Source organism: Mustela erminea, chromosome 4 (genome assembly GCF_009829155.1).
Source record: "Mustela erminea isolate mMusErm1 chromosome 4, mMusErm1.Pri, whole genome shotgun sequence".
NCBI lineage: Eukaryota > Metazoa > Chordata > Mammalia > Carnivora > Mustelidae > Mustela > Mustela erminea.
In genome coordinates this window covers 119,616,565-119,635,390 of record NC_045617.1, presented here as the reverse complement: position 1 = coordinate 119,635,390, position 18,826 = coordinate 119,616,565, and the positions used below count along the sequence as shown (strand labels likewise).

The 18,826-nt window shown below is 41.6% G+C and overlaps 1 protein-coding gene and 1 long non-coding RNA gene across 2 annotated transcripts; both read left to right on the top strand.

Annotated features, from left to right (window-relative positions):
- Positions 1-1,059: 1,059 nt before the first annotated feature.
- Positions 1,060-2,713, top strand: LOC116588944. Its single transcript, XR_004285133.1, has 2 exons — positions 1,060-1,422; positions 1,974-2,713. It is a non-coding gene; the product is annotated as an uncharacterized LOC116588944 (long non-coding RNA).
- Positions 2,714-16,263: 13,550 nt separating this feature from the next.
- LOC116587832 (transcription and mRNA export factor ENY2-like) lies at positions 16,264-16,772 on the top strand. The gene has a single exon (XM_032338370.1). The coding sequence runs from the start codon at positions 16,323-16,325 to the stop codon at positions 16,611-16,613; it is 291 nt and encodes a 96-aa protein (XP_032194261.1). The 5' UTR covers positions 16,264-16,322; the 3' UTR covers positions 16,614-16,772.
- Positions 16,773-18,826: the final 2,054 nt, after the last annotated feature.

Below are 18,826 nucleotides of genomic sequence, written 5' to 3'. Positions count from 1 at the left end.
TTTCTTTTCCATTTAATTCAATTCCATCTTAAATCTAATGATCATTTAGCATGGTAATCAGCATTGAACATTGTCCTATTTTATTTTATTCCATATATATAGTTCAAAATTTTTCTATTTTACATTACTATGCATTATGTTTATAAATAAAAATGTTTTATATAAATATATACACTTTATTATGTATTTATATATTACTTATTCCATTCAGGGTCGTGAATGAGGTTTGGAAGTGGAATTAGGAGTGTGACCAGTGCTGGAGATTCCCAGGACCCCACATCTCCACATGCACGGTACCTGCGGTTTCAAGTTATTCTACTCAGGAACAGATGATGTTCCTCTTTTCCACCTGCCAATGGGAAAGATGCCAGGATTAGTCAAGTTTAGCATTTAGCAGTTCAGCTAAGTGGACTTAGATGCGAAGTCCCTGTGTCAAGCCTCAGCACGGCCCGAGAACCTTCCCTGAAATCCCCCTGCTGTCTTCTCAGCAGCAGAGGGGAGCTGAGGTGAGAAGCCACAGGAGTGGGACCAAGAGAAGAAAGAGCTTTCGTTGCTAATACTCCTCCTCCCCATCAACCTTCTCCTCCGCCCTCTTCCCACTCTGTCCTCTGCCCCTTGCCCCACTCTGCCGCCTCTTCCTCTCCAGCTCTCTCCCTCCCCCGCCCTGGGCACCCCCTTCCCTCCGTGCGGGCACTAATTTGCTGCGCAGCCGCCGCTCAAGACCCGGAGGGGTGGGAGTCAGGTCTCGGGCACAGCAGCCACACCCGGACTCCCAGGCCAGAGTGTTTCTCGGCCGCGGATCCCTGACCGGGCTGCCCGGCGCCCAGGGAAGTGGGGAACGGAGCCTGGAAACTGAGACCGCAAGGGGGCGAAGCAGTGTACCGGGATCACGGCCCTGGGAGCAGGAACAGCGCACACAAGCTGGGAGAGCCTCGGGGTTGGTGACTGAGGTCACCGCTGGACTGCCGTAGGGCGCCTGGAGAAGCCGCAGCTCCGACGAAAATGTGAATAACCCCCGGGGCTTTAAGCAGCCGGGGGCCTCAGCACTTCCCCCGCCCCCACCGCGCCAAGCTCTGATTGACGTTCGTGGAGCCAATCATAGCTAGGGCCTGAGGTGGGCGGAGCCGGGGCGCCCTGCGTGCCCCGGGACGCGCTTGCCTAGAACTCCCCCGTCCGGCAGCAGCCCCCGCGGGGGACAGCTGGCTGGCCCAGCTTCTCAGCTCCTCGGATGGCCCTCCCTGAAACGCCAGTGCCCAGTGGGAAGACCCGGACCGAAGCGGTCCCTGCAGGTGGAAGCCCGAGGCTCCATGGGAGGTCCCTTATTGTCCCTGAGCGCCTGCCCGGATGAAGAGGGCATCCCGTGGCTCTGCAAATACCTGAAGAACGCGCGGGTGACGCTAAGGCAGGATGAGGTTTGGGGAGGTAACCGTGACCCCCAGGCATCACCCGGCTGGGTACTGAGGAAGGGGTAGGGACTTCCAGGTTTCTCTCCGGTTCTCTCCGCGGCGCCTTGGAGTAAGGTGGGGCGAGCGGGGAGAATGGATCTTGTCCCCGACGGGAGAGGAGGGGTATCTGCCCAGACCCTTAGAACCTCTACAGGCAAGGAGGTGTGGGAGCGCTCTTGTCCTCGCGGGGTCGGTGAAAGTATCCAGGCCCTTGGGGAGGGTCCCTGGGGAATACCTGGCGTCGTACATTTGTTCCTTCAGTTCTCATCACGTTTTTCCCGGGTATGTAACTAGTCCCCTTCGACGTGAGGGGCCCTGCGATTGTGCCACAGCCTTCTGTCACACACAACCCTCTGGGCCTCAGGCCGCATCCCCCAGACTAAGACAGGTTTCCCAGGGACAAGTGGGAAAGGCAAACTCTTCTAAGACCAGGGAACTCAGGCACTGTGCAAGGCGCCTTAAGCATGACCGGGGTTCCAGCCTAGAGAGAAGTGTAAACCCTCTCCTCTTCCTTTCTTACCTCCTTAGAATCATCGTGGACATAAATGCTGGCCTATTTGTGCAGGGTGCTCTGGTCATTGGAGAGGACTTTGAATAATATAGATGCAAAGTTTGAGTAAAAGCCAGTGAAATTACCAGGCCTCTTCAGCTTGGCTTGTGGGTTTCCCACACTAAAAAGGTGAGGTTCACAATAGCCACCACTGGTAAGCTAGGGAGACTCACAGATGTGCTAGAGAGGATGGAACGAAGTGTACCCTTGGGAAAGAAGGCAAGTCGGCCTGGCAGGCAGACAGTGTGGCCAAAAAGCCGCTGCATGGGGGTCAGCACATGCAAGTGAGTTCCTGCTGCTGCTTGGATTGGAGGAGGTGTGGCAAGACGCTGGTGAAAACTCATCCTGATGGCCAGTCTGAGAAGCAGTCAAGATGGAGAACTGCAAAATCTGCACTACGTGTTTTCTGGGAGTCCCTGTACCCAACAACAGGCTCCACCAGGGATGGCCAGCCCCTGTGTGCTGAGCTCCACAGGCCTGGCCTGCGTTCAGATCTCCCCCTACTTCTTCACATGGACAGGGAAGCTGACCCAGGAGCTCCAAGAGTGACCAGAAGGGCACCCAGGCACTTGAGAAACAGTTACCCTTTATCTAAGAGATCCACTTCAAGAACTTTCTCCTTGCATTTCCCAAAATTTTCCTCTGGGACTCAGTGGGAGGAAACCAGGTCCCAGAGTTGATTAAAAACAAATAAACCGGGCACCTGGATGGCTCAGTAGGTTAAGTGTCTACCTTCCGCTCAGGTCATGATCTCAGGGTCATGGGATCGAGCCCCAAGTCTGGCTCCTTGCTTGGTGGGGGTCCGCTTCTCCCTCTCCCTCTGCTTCTGCCTCTCCTCCCCATATTTATTTATTTGCTCTCTCTGTTAAATAAATAAAATCTTTTTAAAAATAAATGAACAAACAAAACTCTAAGTGAGCATGCGTGAGTAAATGGTGCTACACAGTGACATGATTAGGTCATCAAAAGGGATGACCACCACAGGCAAATACGAGGAGCAAATTTGGAGTCCAAGACACTTGATGCGGTCCCCAAACATAGGGCTCATTAAAGGAAAACCACTGCTTCAGGGCATACTTCTAGGACTGCAGTTGCCTAATGCCAGGGACTTGGATCTCTTTTTCTGCATTGTTTCCCAATTTTGCTTTGGCTCTGGCGTTTAAATATTTATACCACTTAAAGTATAAGACCAGTGGTTTGCTCTACAACCTTTTAACTCCCACTTCCCCGCTGGCCTCACACAGGTCGTTTTTCACTCCTGGCATAATATGCTCATCTTCAATAAATACGGAGGAGGAATGGAAATTGTGAGGGAGAGGAAAAATTGGGTCTTGGCAGTGGGGCAAGAGTCGCTAAAAATTAAAGAACTTACTCTATAAAATTAATGGGAGCTTTGGCGTTTGGTAATTTGGGGTTTGGGGCAGGTTTTCCAGAATGCCAAGGTCTTTAAGACTAGTGTATCTTTTCATTCGTGTTTCCTTCTCAGTTTGAGAGGGCTTTTTGGCAAAGAACTGAAAAAACTGTCCACTCCTTCATGTCTCTGCAGACACCTATAGGTTCTCTCTTCCAAGTGTTTGTCCATTTCCAACTGGGAGAACACAGGAAGGGGGAATAGTAGCTCAGTGGTCTCCCTGGAGAGAGCTGCAAAATATATGCCTTATCCCACAGGCTTAGGTGGACCTGAAATTCTCAACATGGATCCAAAGTGTTGCAAAGAATATAATTTCCAACATACCACATAAATTAATACATTTTTTAAAGATTTTATTTATTTATTTGACAGATCACAGGTAGGCAGAGAGAGACGGAAGCAGCCTCCCTGCTGAGCAGAGCCGGGGTTCCAGGCTCGACCAGGACCCTGAGATCGTGACCTGAGCCAAAGGCAGAGACTTAACCTACTGAGTCACCCAGGTGCCCCTATAGTAACACATTTAAATAAAACTGTTAATCACCTTGTCACATGTCCAGTGGAATCTAATTACCATAATGTGTTGACACCCAACACTAATTTTTAAAATACACAATTTCTTCCTTAACAGTTGGAAATTTCACATTGCTTTTTTTTTTCTTTTGAATTTATATTTTCATTTTCCTCCCTCCCCTTTTGAATTTTTTTTCTCAACCCTGGCCTGACATTCTAGTGTAATGTATTTTTGGTCTTGGAAATCTTTTCTTGATCCATCTAGTATGCTTCTTTGCAACAAAATATGTTCTTAAAATAAATTTATTTCCTGATCTAAGTGTTTGAAAAGGCTGATGAATTAAGATATTAATTAGAAATTAATTAATTAATTATCAGTTATTAGAGATAATTGATCAAAATAACATAATACAGATTTGGGTAAATAAAAGTATTAAACATAAAACTTTTTTTAAAGTAACATTTAACTGGAAATGTTTCTTTTCCAGAGATGGATATGGGCTTTATTTTCCCGACTTTCTGTTGGCAAAAGTTATTTATTGTTATTCTGAAGCCTGTTCCATATTATTGCTATTCCTCTAAAATAAAGTATTTTAAAATAAAGAACTAAAAAATTTTATTCACATATAAAAGTATGGAAACAGAATAAGTATAAGAACAGAAGAAATTTTGTTATAGCAACTTCACCCAATTTTTAAAATCTCTTCTTTGTTATACATCAAAACTGACATGGTGAGCTATTATTAAATACTATTTTAAATAATCTCACAACTTAAATGTAGAGTTCTTCTTCAATTTTGTTGAAGCAAAGAATTAGAAACTACCTGATTTGCAAAACTATTTTTACATATTAGTTTCTTTCACTTTTCAGTTCTTAGAAGTATACCAAAAAGACTTTTAAAATTCTTGTGAAATAGCTAATATTTATACTTGTTAGAGGCAGAGGCATCTTGTTTGTGAAATTCAAACTGTACGAAACTAGGGTTAGAAAGAAAAACCCATGGATCTGGAAATTAAAAATTGATAGGTTCTGAATAAAGACCTTTACCCCATGTCATCTGGAAGTGCGTTTAAAAATTATAACAAACAGGGACGCCTGGGTGACTCAGTTGGTTGAGCAGCTGCCTTCGGCTCAGGTGATGATCCCAGCGTCCTGGGATCGAGTCCCACATCCGGCTCCTTGCTCAGCAGGGAACCTGCTTCTCCCTTTGCCTCTGCCTGCCATTCTGTCTGCTTGTGCTCACTCTCTCCCTCTCTCTCTCTGACAAATAAATAAAATCTTTAAAAAAAAATTATAACAAACGGGCACTATTGTGCATGTGTATGTGTGTAATTTCATTTGACTGTAGAAAATGATTAATTTGCATTTGTTAGGCATAGAACAGTGTATCAATGTCCAAGAGGGAAAAATTAATTCCAAATAAATGAACCTTGATTTCTAGAGTTTAGAGCATTACAACAAAGACTACATTTTGGAACATTTTGTTTTGTATCCCTAGGTAAGGGGATTTCTGCTTTTAAGAACCAAATTTAATCTACTTAGTGGAAATTAACTGCAAAATGAAGAGAAGGTATTAGATCATTACCCAGTGTAAGTTTACAGAAATTCTATTTCTGATTGCTATGTGAATTATTTACAGCAGAATCCACAAAATATTTCCATCAGATGAACCTGAATCTAATTGGTATATAATAAAAACAAATAAATGAGCAGAGAAGTAACACAGAAAAATGTTTTTATATGATCCAGTAATATTTGGTGAAAATCAATAAAAAATATTTTTCCTATAAGTCAGAAGCTCAAGAAAACATACATTAAAGTACTCCCAATATGTGTTTATTTTACTCTTAAATATGATGTTGAGGGGCACCTGGGTGGCCTAGTGGGTTAAGCCTCTGCCTTCGGCTCAGGTCATGATCTCAGGGTCCTGGGATTGAACACACACACACCCCCACATTGGGCTCTCTGCTCAGAGGGGAGCCTGCTTCCCCCTCTCTCTGTCTCTCTGCCTGCTTCTTTGCCTACTTGTGCTCTCTGTCTGTCAAATAGATAAATAAAATCTTCAAAAAAATAAAATATGTTGATCTGTCAGAAGTAAATATCGAACTTTTGCCTTCACAGTTTTCAAATCATGCAACAAGTGAAGTACAGATGAGACGAGTGACAGGTCTTTGTTAGTTCTTAGGGAACTCTGTTGCAAATTACTATTTCTTTACATGGTTTTTATATGTTGAGAATATTCTTTTTTTTTTCAATTTTTAGAGAGAAAGAGAGCATGCATGCAAGCAGGGTTGGGGGGCAGCAGAGGGAGAAGGAGAGAGAGAAACTTTTTTTTTTATTAATTTATTTATTTTCAGCATAACAGTATTCATTATTTTTTCACCACACCCAGTGCTCCATGCAATCCGTGCCCTCTATAATACGCACAACCTGGTACCCCAACCTCCCACCCCCCCGCCACTTCAAACCCCTCAGATTGTTTTTCAGAGTCCATAGTCTCTCGTGATTCACCTCCCCTTCCAATTTACCCCAACTCCCTTCTCCTCTCTAACTCCCCTTGTCCTCCATGCTATTTGTTATGCTCCACAAATAAGTGAAACCATATGATAATTGACTCTCTCTGCTTGACTTATTTCACTCAGCAGAATCTCTTCCAGTCCCGTCCATGTTGCTACAAAAGTTGGGTATTCATCCTTTCTGATGGAGGCATAATACTCCATAGTGTATATGGACCACATCTTCCTTATCCATTCGTCCGTTGAAGGGCATCTTGGCTCTATCCATAGTTTAGCGACCGTGGCCATTGCTGCTATAAACATTGGGGTACAGATGGCCCTTCTTTTCATGACATCTGTATCTTTGGGGTAAATACCCATATGTGCAATGGCAGGGTCATAGGGAAGTTCTATTTTTAATTTCTTGGGGAATCTCCATACTGTTCTCCAAAGAGGCTGCACCAACTTGCATTCCCACCAACAGTGGAAGAGGGTTCCCCTTTCTCCACATCCCCTCCAACACATGTTGTTTCCTGTTTTGTTAATTTTGGCCATTCTAACTGGTGTAAGGTGATATCTCAATGTGGTTTTAATTTGAATCTCCCTGATGGCTAGTGATGATGAACATTTTTTCATGTGTCTGATAGCCATTTGTATCATTGGAGAAGTGTCTGTTCATATCTTCTGCCCATTTTTTGATATGATTGCCTGTTTCGTGTGTGTTAAGTTTGAGGAGTTCATTATAGATCCTGGATATCAACCTTTTGTCTGTACTGTCATTTGCAAATATCTTCTCCCATTCCGTGGGTTGCCTCTTTGTTTTTTTGACTGTTTCCTTTGCTGTGCAGAAGCTTTTGATTTTGATGAAGTCCCAAAAGTTTATTTTCGCTTTTGTTTCCTTTGCCTTTGGAGACATATCTTGAAAGAAGTTGCTGTGGCTGATATCGAAGAGATTACTGCCTATGTTCTCCTCTAGGATTCTGATGGATTCCTGTCTCACGTTGAGGTCTTTTATCCATTTTGAGTTTATCTTTGTGTACGGTGTAAGAGAATGGTCGAGTTTCATTCTTCTACATATAGCTGTCCAGTTTTCCCAGCACCATTTGTAGAAGAGACTGTCTTTTTTCCACTGTATATTTTTTCCTGCTTTGTCGAAGATTATTTGACCATAGAGTTGAGGATCCATATCTGGGCTCTCTACTCTGTTCTACTGGTCTATGTGTCTGTTTTGATGCCAGTACCATGCTGTCTTGGTGATCACAGCTTTGTAATAAAGCTTGAAATCAGGTAACGTGATGCCGCCAGTTTTATTTTTGTTTTTCAACATTTCCTTAGCAATTCGGGGTCTCTTCTGATTCCATGCAAATTTTTGGATTATTTGCTCCAGCTCTTTGAAGAATACTGGTGGAATTTTGATGGGAATGGCATTAAAAGTACAGATTTCTCTAGGCAGTACAGACATTTGAACAATGTTTATTCTTCTGATCCAAGAGCATGGAATGGTCTTCCATCTTTTTGTGTCTTCTTCGATTTCTTTCATGAGTGTTCTGTAGTTCCTCAAGTACAGATTCTTTACCTCTTTGGTTAGGTTTATTCCCAGGTATCTTATGGTTCTTGGTGCTATAGTAAATGGAATCGATTCTCTAATTTCCCTTTCTGTATTTTCATTGTTAGTGTATAAGAAAGCCACTGATTTCTGCACATTGACTTTGTATCCTGCCACGCTGCTGAATTGCTGTATGAGTTCTAGTAGTTTGGGGGTGGAGTCTTTTGGGTTTTCCATATAAAGAATCATGTCATCTTCAAAGAGAGAGAGTTTGACTTCTTCATTGCCAATTTGGATACATTTTATTTCTCTGATTGCTGTTGCTAGGACTTCTAATACTATGTTGAACAAGAGTGGTGAAAGTGGGCATCCTTGTCTTGTTCCTGATCTCAACGGGAAGGCTGTGAGCTTTTTCCCACTGAGGATGATATTTGCTGTGGGTCTTTCATAGATAGATATGATGAAGTTCAGGAATGTTCTCTCTATCCCTATACTTTGAAGCGTTTTAATCAGGAACAGATGCTGGATTTTGTCAAATGCTTTTTCTGCATCAATTGAGAGGACCATGTGGTTCTTCTCTCTTCTCATATTAATTTGTTGTACCACATTGATTGATTTGTGAATGTTGGAGAGAGAGAATCTTAAGTAGGCTCCATGCCTGCGTGAGCCCAGTGCAGGGCTAGATCTTATGACCCTGAAATCATGACCTGAGATGAATCAAGAGTCAAATGCTTAATCAACTGAGCCACACAGGTACACCTAAACTGAGAATAGAACCTTACCATAAATCTGTCATCTGAATGAAATTTTAAAACCACCCCCATCAGTATCTCTTGCCAATTCTAAGGAACCATTAGTCCTTTAAAATTAGAAAAGGAAGCCTTCTGGGCACCTGGGTGACTCAGTCCTGGAACAAGCCCCACCTTGGGGTCCCTGTTCAGCAGGGAATTTGCTTCTCCTGCTCCCTCTGCCAATGCCCCTCCACCCCATTATCATGTGCTCTCTCTCTCTCTCTCAAATAAAATCATTTAAAAAAGAGAGAGAAAGAAAAGAAAGCCTCAAGGTTATCAGATATAATTTTTCAGCATTTCAACTTTTCCACTGAGGAATTATGTAAATCCAGAATATTGTAAAACAGGCCAAAACTCCCCCATTTCTTAGGCCACATATCACCCTTAACATAAAGTTACTCAACCTGGAGCATTACTGACATTTGGAGTTGAATAAATTCTTCATTATCAGATATCCCATGCATTGTAGGATTTTAGCAGTATCCCCACCTCTACCCACTAGCACTGATCCCTGACCCAAACCCATCAGTTATGGCAATAAAAAATGTCTTCAGATTTTTTTTAAGATTATTTATTTATTTGAGAGAGAGAGAGAGAGAGAGAATGCAGTGGGGAGGGATGGAGGGAGAGGGAGAGAGAGAATCTGAGACTCTCAAGCAAACTCCCTGCCAAGTGGGGAGCCCAATGTAGGGCTGGATCCCACAACCCCAAGATCACAACCTGAGCCAAAATCAAGAGTCAGTTCCCCAAGAGTCAGTTCCCCAACTGACTGACTCCCCAGGAGCTCCAGGAACTGCTTCAGATTTTTTTTTTTAAGATTTCATTTATTTATTTAGTTAGTTATCTGACAGAGAGAGAGAGAGAGACAGTGAGAGCAGGAACACATGCAGCGGGAAAGGGAGAAGCAGGCTTCCCTCAGAGCAGGTAGCCTGATGCAGGGCTAGATTCCAGGACCCTGAGATCATGACCTGAGCTGAAGGCAGATGCTTAACAACTGAGCCACCCGGATGTTCCAGTGTCTGCAGATATTGCCAGGCATCTCCCTTGAGGGCCAAAATGGTTGAGGATCAGTGCCCTTAACAGAAATATAGAAGGACACAAAGTTGTGGTTAAAGGAGGCTTCACGGCTATATAGGCTTTGAACCATCTTTTTCTTTGTTACTCAGAGAATTTTATCCCCAGGTCAAGGCATCATGATTATATCTTGGATAGGTAAGTGGTACACTTGGGAGAAAGAGATTGAGTACTCTAAAAGCAGTCATAAGCATGCCACTTTTATTTTTTAAAGGGGCTTAAAACAGTAAGTGTTTGATTAAGCACATCACTTTTTCAAGTGTGTGCACATGGATGTTAGGGGTCTAGATTCCCCTAAAATTTTCTGTGCCTATGTCCCCCTTGGAAAGTTTCCTGATACCCCCAAAAATACAAAATCCCAATTTGAAGACTGCTACTCCTGGAGACTGTTACAAACACTGGTACAAACACAAAACCATGCCGAATAAAACAGAGCAAATAAGTTCAACATGCAAGACAGAAACCTCTTTCTTTTTCTCTTTAGGGAAAGAAAGAAAGAAAGACAGACCCATGCCCCAAACTCAGATCAATTCCTTATCCTGAACATTTAGGAAGATTTTCAACTCCAACTGTCCAGCTGCTCAATACAGATTACCTCTCAGAGCACAAAGATTCTTCCCTTGATATTAAATGAAATGTGAAAACAACCGCAGCATTTAGAAACCTTAAGTCTTTCATGAATTGTTCTAACCATCCAATGAATACCATTAGTACGGCTTTCAATTCCCATTGAGAAATGTTGGTTGAGTATTAACTAGATTTAAAGATTTCACAGGGTCTTCAGCAGAAAGTGACACAAGGGCTGTTAGAAACGTAAGCTCTTCTCTTTACTGTTTTTGTAATTGTCCACCCAGTCATGACAATCGTGAAAAATGTTAACAGACATCTGAGAAGTTAAACATACACTCAAGTGCAGCAACCATTAGGCAGAAGACCGGGTCCCAAAGTCAGAGATTTTAAAAGTTTTTATTAGGTTAATATTAAAAATACAATCACCATTAATATTAAGAATTTGTAGGATATCTCAGTGGCTCAGTCGGTTAGGCATCTGCCTTCAGCTCATTTCATGATCTCAGGGTCCTGGGATCCAGCCCCCCATCTTCCAGCTCCCCTGCTGACCGGGTAGTCTGCTTCTTGCTCTCTCTCTGCCCTCCCCCTGCTTGTGCTCACACATGCACATGCACGCTCTCTTGAAAAAATAAATAAAACCTTTTAAAAAATCATCTGAGAAATAGGACACCTTAACTTTTACCAGATACTGTAGTTGAAGTGACATGAGGATTCCGTGTCATTTGTGATACTGAATATTTAAATTGTATCTCTATCTGAGGACCCATGACTCACTTGCAAACTTCTAGACATTAACTTAAGACATAGCAAAGTCTGCTCTGGAAGGTAAGTGAATGAAATTTAGGATATTCCTCTTAATGGAGCATTTCAAGTTGAAAATATGGGGACTGCCAAATCTTGTAACAAGATAACCTTCAATGGGTAAATGGATAAACAAATTGGTACATTCACACAATGGAATATTATTAAGCAATTTTTTTAAATGAGCTATCAAACCACAAAAAGACATGGAGGAAATTTAAATGTATATTGCTAAGTGAAAGAAGTCATCTGAAAAGGATACATACTGTGATCCCAACTATATGACATTCTGAAAAAGATCAAATTGGTGACAATAAAAATACAGTGAAAAGATCAGTGACAGGTGCCTGGGTGGCTCAGTGGGTTAAGCCGCTGCCTTCGGCTCGGGTCATGATCTCAGGGTCCTGGGATCGAGTCCCGCATCGGGTTCTCTGCCCAGCAGGGAGCCTGCTTCCTCCTCTCTCTCTGCCTGCCTCTCTGTCTACTTGTGATCTCTCTCTGTCAAATAAATAAATAAAACCTTTAAATTAAAAAAAAAAAATAGATCAGTGACCACCAGGGGTTCATTGGGAAAGAGGGACGCAGAGAAGGACAGATGGAGCTCAGGGCATTTTCAGGGCAGTGAAGCTATTCTGTGATTCTATTCTATGATACTGAAATGTTGGATACATATAATTACACACTTGTCAATGTACAAAGACTGTACAAGAATATACAAACAAAGACTGAACCCTAATCTAAAACTAGAGACTTTGCTTAATAATGTAACAACAGGATGCCTGGACGGCTTAGTTGGTTAAGCATCTGCCTTCAGCTCAGCTCATGATCCCAGGGTCCTGGGATCCTGCATTGGGTTCCTTGCTCAGCAGGAAGCCTGCTTCGCTCTCTGCCTTTGCCTGCTGCTCCTCATGCTTGTGTACACTCTCTGACAAATAAATAAAATCTTTAAAACATAAAGTGTAAAAGAAAAAACAAATGAAGATAATTTTGGAAATGCCTGGGTGACTCAGTTAAGCCGATGCCTTCGGCTCAGGTAATGGTCCTGGGGTCCTGGGATGGAGTCCCGTTGGGCTCCTTGCTTGGTGGGGAGCCTGCTTCTCTCTCCACCCATGCCTGCTTGTATGTGCCCTCTCTCTCTCTCTGACAAATAAATAAATAAATAAATCTTAAAAAAAAAAAATGTGACAACAGAATGCCTGGGTGGCTCAGTTGGTTAAGCCTCTGCCTTCAGCTAGGTCATGACCCCAGGATCCTGGAGCCACACATTGGGCTCCCTGCTCAGCAGGGTGTCTGTTTCTCCCTCTACCCTATCCCTACCCCTGCTCATGATCTCTTTCTCACTCTCTATCCCAAATAAATAAACGAAATATTTTAAAATGTAATGTCACGGGCTCATCAATTGTAACAAATATCCCACACTAATGCAAGATGTTACTAACAGAGGAATTTTAGAGAAGATAGGGAGTGAGGGAACATATGAAAACTATCTGTACTTTCCACTCAGTTTTACTATAAATCTAAAACTGCTCCCCCCAAAAAAGTATATTTTAAAAAAAGAAAACATGGGGTTTTTTGTAGTTTTTTTTTTAAGATTTTGTTTATTTATTCAACAGACAGAGATCACAAGTAAGCAGAGAGGCAAGCAGACAGAGAGGAGGAAACAGGCTCCCTGCTGAGCAAGAGAGCCCATTGTGGGCTGGATCCTAGGACCTGGGGATCATGACCTGAGCCAAAGGCAGAGGCTTAACCCACTGAGCCACCCAGGAGCCCCAAAAAGCATGGTTTCATATGTACAAAAATGCTATGACTGCATTTTTATTTTATACATGATGAAATCAGCGCAGGGACATAATTTAAACTCAAAATGCACAAAATAATTTTAAATTTATGAAAATTTTTACCCATTTCAAGAATATTAAATAAGCTTAGATTAAAATTAAGTTCTCTTGAATTTACTTTATTGAGTAATCCTCTACATACTAGTTTAGATTTTTAGTGCAGAGAGGTTTTTTTTTGTTTGTTTGTTTGTTTTTTAAGTTTATTTAAACAGCGTCTACACCCAACATGGGGCTCAAATTCATGACCCTGAGATCAAGAGCCGCACACTCCACTGACTGATCCAGCCAGGTGCCCCACAGTAGAGAAATTTTTAAAATCTTTTTATGACCACTAACTATTTGTCTACAGTACAGTTGCATATCTGATTTTTATTTTATAACCTATCAAAGACACTGAAAATATTAAGCCAGAATTATATTTCCCCATTTTTCATACAAAAAGTTTTTAGGAACAGAAAGTATGTTAAAACAACAACAACAAGACCATTATTTAAGTATTCATTATAACTGCATTGTTTTTTGGGATGCCTGGGTGGCTCAGTCAGTTAAGCATCTGCCTTGGGCTCAGGTCCTGATCCCAGGGTCCTGGAATCAAGTCCCACATTGGGCTCCTTGCTCAGCGTGGAGCCTGCTTCTCTCTCTGCCTCTGCCTGCTTATGCTCTCGCTCTCTCTCTCTCTCTCTCTGACAAAATACATAAATAAATAAAATCTTTAAAAAAATAACTTAGTTATCTTTACATGAGTTTGTGCTTTTTCATCTTATGTTTATCAGAGTATAGTATTTACTTTTTTTTTTTTTAAAGATTTTATTTATTTATTTGACAGAAACCACAAGTAGGCAGAGAGGCAGGCAGAGAGAGAGGAAGGGAAGCAGACTCCCTGCCGAGCAGAGAGCCCGACGCAGGACTCGATCCCCGGACCCTGAGATCATGACCTGAGCCGAAGGCAGCGGCCCAACCCACTGAGCCACCCAGGCGCCCCTAGTATTTACTTTTGAACTAAGGTTTTATAATAAGTCTATACATTTTTTTAATTTGCAAGGAAACTTTCCTGCCTTTCACAATGATCTGGATGGAACTAGAGTATAATTAGCTAAGAAAAATTAGAGAAAGAAAAATACCATATGATTTCACTCAAATGCGGAATTTAGGAAACAAAACAGATAAACCATTAAGGGGGGAGGGGAAAGAGAAAGGGAGGGAAACAAACTATTAGAGACTCTTAAAGATAGAGAACAATCTGAGGATGGATGAGGGGAGGTGAGTGGGGGATGAGTTAAGTGGGTGATGGGTATTAAGGAGGGCACTTGTGATGAGCTCTGGGGGTTGTATGTAAGTAATGAACCACTGAATTCTACTCCTGAAACCAATTTTGCGCTGTATGTTAACTAATTAGAATTTAAATAAAAATTTGAACAATAAAAAAAGAGAAGGCAACCTTTTCCAAGTAGAAAATCATTAAATGTTTCCATCCTCTGAAGGCTAATTTCTTTAACTTACTTAACCTAATTGTGTAACTTACAGATTGGAATTTTTCTCTGCAATCTCTTGAAAACGGTGAGAGCCAGAACTCAGGTTCACAGATTTTGTACTTTGACCTTATCTCAGCCTGGAATTTTTCTTAAATGTTACCAACATTTAAAGCATTAGGAACCTTGGTTAATTTCTTTCTCCCCAACCCCCCCCCACCCCATGCATTTGAGACTCCTATCTTGGATACATGTGAGTTAATTAGAATTTCTTGGAATCAATAGAAACAGGAGTTCCATTAAACAGGCCAGATAGTAGTTTTCATTTTCCAATATCCTCCAGATGAGGACCTCCTCATAATTTAAGAGCACCTTCCAAAGGAAGCTCCTTTCCTTGATAATCACAATGTAGCCACACCAGTTCTCAAGAAACAAGCAGCAGACTCGCAGCCTTTAAATTTCCTACTCTAGAGACATACAAACTGATCAGTGTTTTCCCTGGTGGAAACTATATATCTGGCCAACTTTCCAGGACCTTGTTTTTTAATCAAGAACAGAGTAACCTACTCTCCTTCTCCAAGTCTGGGTTTCCTTCCTGGGTTTCTTTGGGTTATCTAGCTGACTGACTCTTGCTGTAAAAACAGGACTGAGCATGCTGTGTTGAAAGCCACTGAAAACCAGAGGAGACTAGTCATGAAAACCCTGACTGTCGTCTGATAGATTTCTTTTGGATAGCTCCTCCCAAATATTATATTATTTCACTCACATGTGGGATTTAAGAAACAAAACAGAGGAACATAAAGGAAGGAAAGGAAAATAAAAAAAGATAAAAACAGAGAGCAAGACAAACCATAAGAGATTCTTAGGGCACCTGGGTGGCTCAGTGGGTTAAGCCTCTGCCTTCGGCTCAGATCATGATTCCAAGGTCCTGGGGTGGAGCCCCACATCGGGCTCTCTGCTCAGCATGGAGCCTGCTTCTTCCTCTCTTTCTGCCTGCCTTTCTGCCTATTTGTGATCTGTCTGTCAAATAAATAAATAAAATCGTCTTTAAAAAATCAGATCTACCACTCTTATATATACACAATGGAATACTATGCAGCCATCAAAAGAAATGAAATCTTGCCATTTGCAACAACATGGATGGAACTAGAGCATATCATGCTTAGCGAAATAAGTCAAGCAGAGAAAGACAACTATCATATGATCTCCCTGATATGAGGAAGTGGTGAGGCAACATGGGGGCTTAAGTGGGTAGGAGAAGAATAAATGAAACAAGATGGGACTGGGAGGGAGACAAACCATAAGTGACTCTTAATCTCACAAAACAAACTGAGGGTTGCTGGGGGGAGGGGGCTTGGGAGAAGGGGGGTGGGGTTATGGACATTGGGGAGGGTATGTGCTTTGGTGAGTGCTGTGAAGTGTGTAAACCTGGCGATTCACAGACCTGTACCCCTGGGGATAAAAATATATGTTTATAAAAAATAAAAATTTTTTTTTAAAAATCAGATCTAATTTTTTAAAAAGAAAAAAGATGTGCAGCTTCTGTACCAAAACAGCTGAAGTTTGAGGTTCTAGATCCTCTTGGATACCTCACTTCCCATTTCACAATTAACCCATGTTTTTACACAGGAAGGGAGGGGAAAAAATCTCCTCTCAAATAATGGAGGAAATAATTAGCTTCTTGGGAAGGCTGAAAATTATCCAACAACCCCTTTCCAAGGGGAATATAATGCACATATTAAAAGAGAAAACACAGGTGTGCTTAGGTGCCCGAGCTACTGAGGGTCTAGGTCCGGGCAGCCGAAGAGTGTGGTTAGCAAGATGAACAAAGATGCGCAGATGAGAGCAGCGATTAACCAAAAGTTGATAGAAACCGGAGAAAGAGAACGCCTCAAAGAGTTGCTGAGAGCTAAATTAATTGAATGTGGCTGGAAGGACCAGTTGAAGGCACACTGTAAAGAGGTAATTAAAGAAAAAGGACTAGAACACGTTACTGTTGATGACTTGGTGGCTGAAATCACACCAAAAGGCAGAGCCCTGGTACCTGACAGTGTAAAGAAGGAGCTCCTACAAAGAATAAGAACATTCCTTGCTCAGCATGCCAGCCTTTAAGATTGAATTAGATTGTGTTGTTTTGTGGTTTTATTTCTGAAAGTAAAAACTTGCCATAAATTAGGAATCGATTTCCCAAAATAAAATTCTTTTTTGTATGATGGTATACAGTTTTCAGTAATGATGTATGTGTTATTTTAATAAATATCTCATGAATGAGAAAAAAAAAAAAGAGAAAACACAACCGTATGGCTTCCCTAAGCTTCTCAACACCAAGCACCACCCACCTATGTATCCTCCAGAGAGCAACAGTGGATTGTAAAACGGGAGATTTGCTGATTTCAGGTTGCAATTTCTGCATATTAGTGGCTCCCATACTGTTTCCCAGTATCAATATGGGAAAATGGACTTTGCCAGACTTCAGTTCACATGAAGCAAGACACCTCATTAGAGTCTAAAATGAAAGTAATTTAGATCACAAAATCTAGACATAGGCAAAAATTTTGGCTTAAATTTTCCAGCACCAACTCAAAGCGGTGTTAATAGTAGCTATCATATAAAACAAATCCAAAAGAATAATTGATATGATAGCAAGACCAGAAAATTTCTCAAGTTCCTACTTTTAAAAGTGAACTTCTCAACAATATTGTTTTAGGAAGCCCAATGGGGGTTTCCCAGGCCTGTTTCTCATGGGATTGCTCAAAATAGGTAAACATAGAGGTACCTGGGTGCTCAGTCAGTTAAGCGTCTGCCTGTGGCTTGGGTCATGGTCCTGGAGTCCCAGGATTGAGCCCTGTGGGCTCCCTGCTCAGAGGAGAGGTCTGCTTCTTCCTCTGCCTCTGCCCCTTCCCTTACTGGTGCTCTCTCTCTCTCTCACTCTCTCTCTTAAATAAATAAACAAAATCTTTAAAATATAGAAAGATAGATAGATACACATACATATGTGTGTGTATAAACATCATCACACCAAAAGATAATTCTGTAACAAGAATTCTACAGAAACACAAAACATTACAGAAGGATAAGTACAGCAATAGAAAAAAATAAAAAGTAACCCAGAAAAAATAAGGGGACTAACTCTTACTGGTATGAAGCAGGTCAAGAAATGTTTCCTGGAGGAAGAAACATTTGCATGGAATTTTGATAGATGTAACTTGGAATTTTCCAAGTAAGCAGGAGAAGGGGAACATTCCATACAAAGGAAACCACAAGAAAGTAAAGGCAGGCAGTCATGAATCAGCATGTTTTCATAAAGATCTGTATCTCTAATCAGATTAACTGAGGGAAAAAGTGAAACAAGGAGACACAGGGAGGTAGGTAGTAGCAAGATCAAGAAATACCTTCTCTGTTGTGTTAGAGATTTAATATTTATTATAAAACAAGTAAAATTACCAAAGTTCCAAATGAAGACATCAAAAATAGTTCGAAGATGAGAGAATATACTTAAGGGTGTCTGGGAAGTGGAATTGACACTAAGTATTGAGTAATAAAATGAAAGGTTCGAGAGAAGAGTAAGAATGTGAGTCTAAAGTTTCTGATTCAGGGGATAAATGACAGGAATTCACTGAAATCCATTGGCCTATCCTGCACTTGAGAAGAATTTCTTTATCAGTACAGGCTTCTGCAACAATCGTGCATCGTGCACTGATCATTAGAAAAGATCAGTTCACTGAATTATGCAGCTATTTGAAATGTCAACACATTTTTTAATTAACATATAATGTATTATTAGCCTCAGGGGTACAGGTCTGTGAATCGCCAGGTTTACACACTTCACAGCACTCACCATAGCACGTAACCTCCCCACTGTCCATCACCCCACCACTCTCTCTCTACCCCTCTACCCCCCTCACCCCAGCAACCCTCAGTTTGTTTTGTGAGATTAAGAGTCTCTTATGGTTTGTCTCCCTCCTGATCCCACCTTGTTTCATTTATTCTTTTCCTACCCACAAACCCCCCAAGTTGCCTCTCAACTTCCTCATATCAGGGAGATCATATGATAGTTGTCTTTCTCCAATTGGAAATGTCAGCACATCTTATATACTATCTATTTAAATCATATTCATTATTATTACCACTGATTTCATCAGAAAAGTTTTTAAGTACCTTATGGTAGCAAATACGAGCTTCCCAAAATTCTAATTTCACTCAAAAACTTACATTTTATCCTTGGCCACAGATATAATCAGCTGTTTTCCTTGAAGTGACAGTCTCACTTTGTTCATACTCAAGAAAATGTCTCCCAAATACCCGTCTGAATAACCAATTTTCTG